The sequence below is a fragment of the Oncorhynchus mykiss genome, chromosome 11 (genome assembly GCF_057628025.1).
Source record: "Oncorhynchus mykiss isolate SJ-2025 chromosome 11, ASM5762802v1, whole genome shotgun sequence".
NCBI classification, from domain to species: domain Eukaryota; kingdom Metazoa; phylum Chordata; class Actinopteri; order Salmoniformes; family Salmonidae; genus Oncorhynchus; species Oncorhynchus mykiss.
This window is the reverse complement of record NC_143032.1, coordinates 15680331-15686994: the sequence shown is the minus strand read 5'-3', so window position 1 is coordinate 15686994 and position 6664 is coordinate 15680331. Positions and strand designations below refer to the sequence as shown.

The window sequence follows — 6664 nt, the reverse complement described above, 5'->3', positions numbered from 1 at the left end:
GTAATTCCGATCATAACTATTATATTAACCTTATTATTCTTTTTGACAAATATATATATATTTTTTTAATCCTTATTTTGTCGTTTTTTTCATTGAACTGTTGCAATTTTATAAATCCCTCAAATGTGTGAAACTTAAAAAGTTGGAAAAAATTATTAGAAGCTATGTCTCTGAATGTCTGTTAATGTCTCATTGCCTGGTTGCCTGGTGTTCCATTATTTCATTTTTGTCATTGTATTCACAGGAATGTCCCTGTATTGATGTGTAATATTGGTATTGTTGTTGCAATACATAAAAATAAAAAAAATTTGATAGACAAAAATAAATAAATAAAAGATAGTGTTGTGCGCATCCCCCATGTGTGTGTGTCGGCCTATCTTTTTTTAAAAAGTAACTGTCCATTGTTTCCAGATTTCTATGAAATACGACCTATGATTAATGACAGTAAGAGTTTAATAGTTTTCCTTCCAAAATGTTTAATTAAATATGTTAAAAAGCAGCTTTTCTGTGTTGGAATGGTGTGGGTGTTCCCCAACAACATAATTAATGGTGTGGGCGTATACCAGTCATAAATAAAAAATATTGATGCAAGTAGACAGAATGATGACATCATCCTCTATGAGGAAATAGAAAGTATTTTTGAAATGGTCTGTTTGAGATAACAGTTTGAGGTGGGTTTTAGGTATTTTTTCTCAAATGTATGCTTTGGCTACAAATACAAGTAGGCCATAGGACGAGTCAACAACCTTATTTGGGTGTAAGTCAACAGAATATTAACTTTTAAAAGTTTGAATTTTACTGGTCAGTTACTTTAGACAGAAATATGACTTCAACATAGAGGATAATGCCCCTGGACATTGTTAAATAAAATAAATAAACATTGACTCTGTACCGGTACCCCCTGTATATAGCATCCACATTGACTGTGTACCCGTACCCCCTGTATATAGCCTCCACATTGACTCTGTATCAGTACCCCCTGTATATAGCATTGACTCTGTACCCGTACATAGCCCCGCTATTGTTATTTACTGCTGCTCTTTAATCATTTGTAATTCTTATCTCTTACTTTTTTTTTTAGGTATTTTCTTAAAACGGCATTGTTGGTTCAGGGCTTGTAAGTAAGCATTTCACTGTAAGGTGAAATGCTTGCACCTGTTGTATTCAGCATGTGTGACAAATAACATTTGATTTAAGTGCAGGGACAAGTTATGATTTGTTACCAGGCTGTGGTATCACCATGCAACAAGATCTCATGGTTTGACCAATTTTACTTTAGATTCCGACATTTGTCCACATTTCTCCAATGCCATGTTGACGCGGAGTGCTTCCTTCCTCATCCTAGCCCCCTGTGTTTTGCTATTCTGGGCATGTCTATTCGAACCATAATCTGTCAGCCACCTCCCGATTCTCATCCCTCTCTCATCCATCTTCTATCCACCCTTATTCCCTCAGTTCCTCTGTGCTTGAAGGCCTTCACTTTCAATCATTAATTGATTAAGTCTGTCTTCAGATATGTCTGTAGGTGGCTAGTCAGTAGACTCCTCTACACACCTGCCTGAGGTACAGTGTCCTAGAATCATCTAGCCCTGTTTTTGTTAAGGCAACCGTGGGTGGGCTGGGCTGCTTACATAGGCAGCATCATGACTGGAGGTGTGAATTCATTAAAAATACACTGCTGTTGTGCTGTTGCAGTATGAACCTGTAGTGACCAGGTAAAACCACTGAGGGGCAGTGCTGAGCAAGGATGAGTCATCAGTGTGCACCTGGGGGAGAGGAACCAGTCCATGAAAGTAGAACACACTCACAGCCTGTATCTATTATCTTTTATTACATTTTTCTTTAAAACAGAAAATGACCATTTCACAACAGGTCGTCTTGAGCAAACCCTCACATAAACCTTGCCAACACCTACAAAACGGTATCAAAAGTGCACCATAGTGACAATACATTATCTTCTCAAGGACTTATATTTTTTTCCTATGATAATATAATCTTATTCTCCTCATATTGATACAAATACCACTCTGTACATGGTAGAAATACACGACCCAAGTGTCCCACACTTGGAACACTCACCTCCCCACTCTCCCTTCATGCAGTCAACTGGTCTGCTCTGACTAGGCCCCAGCCAGGCACCAAAGCAGAGTTGCAGTCTGAGGGAGTATGCAGACACCTGGCCGCTATTACAACACATGAATCATTAAATACCCACTCACCCCACACAAACCCCCATGCTATAACCATCGCCTCAGTCACACAACCTCTGTACAACCGTCATTAAACAGCTTTCCAACTCACAAAACTTTGATACAACGTCCACCGAACCTTTGACACAACTCCCTGTAGCAGCATCTCCAGCCTAAGTGACAGGGTGGGGGAAGGAGGGAGGTAGGTAGGAGGAAGGGGGAGGGAGGTAGGAGTGGGATGGGGGAGGGAGGGAGGAAGGAGGGAGGATAGGGGGGGACTGAGGCTGAGCTTCAGTAGGTGTGTGACACCACAGTGCGATTTACACTAGTATGGTCCACTAGTATGATCCTCAAATCCACTGAGAGGTACTGTCCTCTTCAGGGACAGTCAGTCTCTTGACTGATAGAATAGGATGTAGCCTGACTCAGAGTTCTTTGAGATCTCAGAGGTGAGGCCGTAGAACTCCTCTATGGCCTGGGCGTCTATCTTCTGCAGAGGGAAGGAGAGACAACACGGGTCAATGGGGTCACACAAAACACAAGGGCGCACCCATGCATGCTCACACACATCCTTGTGGGGACCTAACCCTAATCCTAACTCCTAAACTTAAAATAGCCTTTGTCCACGTGGACATGGGAAATGTCCCCACAAGGAAAGAAGAACCAACCTACACATACAACATCTTACCTCTACAATGTCATCATCAAACAGCAGCCAAAAGTCGTGACTCTTCACAATGGCGATGTAGTGTCCTCGGTTTGGACCACTGAAAACAAGACGACGAAGTCAGCAACGCACTCACAACCTTAAGGGTCAGTTAGAATACTTATAGACAACCTAGTAAACAACACTGACCTCCCACAATGCACCACGACGGCAACCAGGTCATAGAGCCTCTCGGGATTGGTTGCGTCTCCTGAGGTGTTGAAGAGGCGGAGCTCCAGGGGGAAGACAACACGATAGGACAGCTTGGTGTAACGCTGCAGCTGCTCCATGTACTTGAACCTCTTCAGGTGTAGAGCCAGGATCATAGGCAGCTTCTTCACACGCATCCTGGGGGAGGAGTCAATTACAGTGGACACACAACCTCACACACACAACCTCACACAGCGATAAACACTGTCATCACAGAATAATACTTTTGTTTACTTTTGCAATGAACACAACACTGCCAACACCGACCTTTTGTGTGCCTCCTGTTTACTTCTACATTCTTCACAGTAGTACTTATACTCACTGCAGAGAGTCTCTGTGTTACTAAACCCCCTGGAGGGAGCGAAGGAGAGAAGGAGAGCGAGGGGTCAGAGTACTTGGAGTCACACGGAGCAAGAAGCAATACACAGGCCAGTCAATATGTAATGTGTTATTGTAGTCAGGTGTTCTTACCTGAGACAGTGTGTGATAGAGGTGTTCTGTTCCACGTCCACTGACAGGTCCAGGAAGTCTTCATCTTTGCTGCTGATCTGTAGGGAGAAAACAGCATGACTAGAGTCAGATGGAAACTTGATTTTGTCCATCTTTGTGCCAACAGAATTTGAGCCTTCTCTCTACAGCGTATCACCGACATGCATTGCATCCTGCTGACCACAACAACAACAGGGACATAACTAGTTGATGTGGGTGAGGGGCTTCAGACTCAGACGGTGTGTACCGTTTCACAGGTGAGGCAGCGGGTCTCGTTGGTGAGGGTTCCCTGGAAGATCTCATGGACCCAGGTGGAGGGAGGCGGGGCGTTGCTGTTGTTGTTCTGGGAGTCGAGCGAACCATTGGCCAGGCGGCCGTTGGTCTTGTCCTGCTTCCTCTCCTCCTGCAGCAGGTCAGCGATGGTGTTGAGCAGGTAGTTCAGGAACTCATGGGCATCCTGTTGCATGTAGTTGTCAAACAGCTCTGCAGAGGGAGATGGAGAGGAGAGGGGGAGAGGAGGTAGGTAGGGTACAAGGGAGACAGGGGAGAGGGTCTGTCCCCCCCCATCCCGAACTACAAGTATACCGTCTCCTGCTCACCATTCTCCTTGCGTAGGCGCGTGATGAACTTCTTGGGTGGTATGACTCCCACCTTTCTCTTCTGGTTGGCGATACTGTGGAACAGGTCGGCCAGGCAGGTCAGCAGGTTCTCCTTGCGTCGGGGCTGGCTGCGGTATGCCAAGATCTTCTCCCGGAACGGACGGCAGAAGTACAGCGCCTGCAGCACCGAGTTACAGTAGCACGTGTTCCCAAACTGGGGGAAAATACAAGGACAGATACAAAGAGAAAGGCAAAGAGCTGGACACACACACAATAACCATCTGCATGGATAAGGCACATGTGATCTGTAACAAAGATTATGCAGACATGTGCATGTGAACTACGGCACTCTCACTTACATTGACCAATCCGAAGTAGTGCTCGTTGACAGGGAACTGCTCTGAGCCAATCTCTTTCTCCAGAGCGGAGGCATTGGCGCCCTGTAATACAAAGTGCTGATATTTTTGGCATAGGTCGATGGGAGTGTGTACCGATCAATAGTTCCAAATGGAATTTCATATCCAATGCCAATAGCTGTCAGTGGGAGGGGGGGGGGGGGGGGCAGAACGACTATGTCATTCTTTGTTAATGGAACATGACCCTAACCATCAGAGGCTGTGAAAAAGCATAGCAACCAGGATTTCCTGAGTAGGCCTACATGGACAGAGGTTGGGCTTGATCATAAAAAATTAAATAAACTAAATGTATGATCCAAATGAATGAAGTCTGTCTGACAGGTTTGCCAAACTAAGTAGTTATCTTTGTAAACTGGGAATAATATGACAGCCAGTCAGTCTTGTCTAGCAGCTGATCATGTCGTCATCTGCTGTGTTCCAGAAATAGCTCGCGCTTCGGTAGAATTCAGAAAAGGGGGTTTACAGGAAGACAACTCACTGTATCGTCAGTCACAATGTTAGATTTGACTAACTACTGTAACTATCTGCAAATGCTGTCTAGCTAAATTAACATTCACATACAGGAAAAGCACAAATGTGAACATAACTTTGTTAGGTTTGACATTGATCGTGGAGTTGAGTAAACTCAGCTAACAATTACGGAGTTATGTTGATTTAGTATTCAAATTGTGTCCAGTGTTGAAATGTCTTGACATCCACACTGCTTTACTGGAAAATGAACGCTCAAGCTAGCTAGCCTCGGTAACTAGTTAACCAGGTGCTGAAGCCGCAGAACTATGCAGTGCGGTCACAGTGGAGGAGGAGATAAACATCACTAATTAATGAAAGATCATACATAAACAGCCCACTAATATAACAAATTAAAGGCCTACGACATTAGTTATCATAGCTAGCAATAGAACGTAAGACAAAAACAATGTGTCAGTGAAGCCAGGAAAACTGACTGGGTAGCAACAGAAAAGCAGACGATTTTAACCATCTTCCATGTCACGCAAGATAGTAACAACACAACCACGGTTGTCGTGCGACCCTCTCATCACTTTGCAATGTGTTTAGTAGTTGCCATTTACTCACCATGGTACAAAAAGAGGCAAATTTGGAAACTGTCATTAGGATTTCCATTCGCCCAACGCCATCTTCCACCCAATCACCGCGAGGAGGACTCCCTTGTGACAGGGCACACTGGACGGGCGATGGGAGCTCCGCTAGGTCTTAGAGGGTCATGTCTGGGAGCGATCCATCTTTTGTTAAATTAACAGATTAAGGAGAATACAGTAAAGGTTTGGAAAATATGTAGTTAGCTAAAATGCAACAAAAACAAAAAAAATCTACTTTTACGTTAATTTGACAAAAGCTCGATCCCTTCTAGCCGTGACCGTTTTAGCTCCGTGCAAGTTCTACGTTCATGTTCTGTGGCGTAGATAATATAGCATTCACAAATGTGCCCACATGAGCAATTCTGGACACATAGCTGTGTAGAGAATGACGACTGTAATTAATGTCAAACCAGAGTCAAACTCACTGAAACTTTGATCAGGCTTTTGAGACGAGAATCCAATTTACTTGTCAATATAACTGGCTGTCACGGTCAGCAGTTCATCAATCAATTATTTCGATAATGTACAAGCACAACAAAATCTGCATTATTTTAATACATTTTGTTAACAAAAGTTAATCAGATGAGTCGTTCAGCAGTTCACTGACATGTACTGGTCATAGGACGCTTCACAGTGCCTCAACATTCCAATAGAAGTTAGCTATTATCTGATCTGAAATCATTTAATTACATTGTACCAATGGAGCTTAGTCAATGAGGTAGATAACCAAAACTGGACTCAGATCAGCACAGAGGGGAAACAAATGATTCTACCCCAGCATGTTTGTTCAGGCAATAGGAAGGCCATGCTTAAATCTATTTTAGAAGGAGGAGTTTCGGGTCCTTTATTCTCTCTTTCCGCCGTACCCGCCATCTTGTGAGCTACCGGGGGTAAGATGTGCTCTGCATTTAAAGACCATAAACTTATAAAATATAATTTTAAATGCATATGAAGACAT

The 6664-nt window shown here is 43.6% G+C and overlaps 1 protein-coding gene across 2 annotated transcripts; it reads right to left on the bottom strand.

Moving 5' to 3' along the window:
* Positions 1-1814: 1814 nt before the first annotated feature.
* On the bottom strand, positions 1815-6346 carry usp12a (ubiquitin specific peptidase 12a). Of its 2 annotated transcripts, XM_090189523.1 has the most exons (10): positions 6132-6346; positions 5684-5850; positions 4553-4633; positions 4194-4407; positions 3842-4077; positions 3577-3653; positions 3373-3456; positions 3046-3243; positions 2878-2956; positions 1815-2679 (listed from the first exon to the last, which is right to left on the bottom strand). In XM_090189523.1, the coding sequence occupies exons 2-10, from the start codon at positions 5729-5731 to the stop codon at positions 2578-2580; spliced, it is 1119 nt and encodes a 372-aa protein (XP_090045649.1). In that variant the 5' UTR covers positions 5732-5850; positions 6132-6346; the 3' UTR covers positions 1815-2577. The 2 variants fall into 2 exon arrangements, with proteins under 2 accessions (XP_090045649.1, XP_021475960.1); XM_021620285.3 differs by lacking the exon at positions 6132-6346 and having other exon boundaries at positions 5684-6038.
* Between the last annotated feature and the right edge of the window lie 318 nt (positions 6347-6664).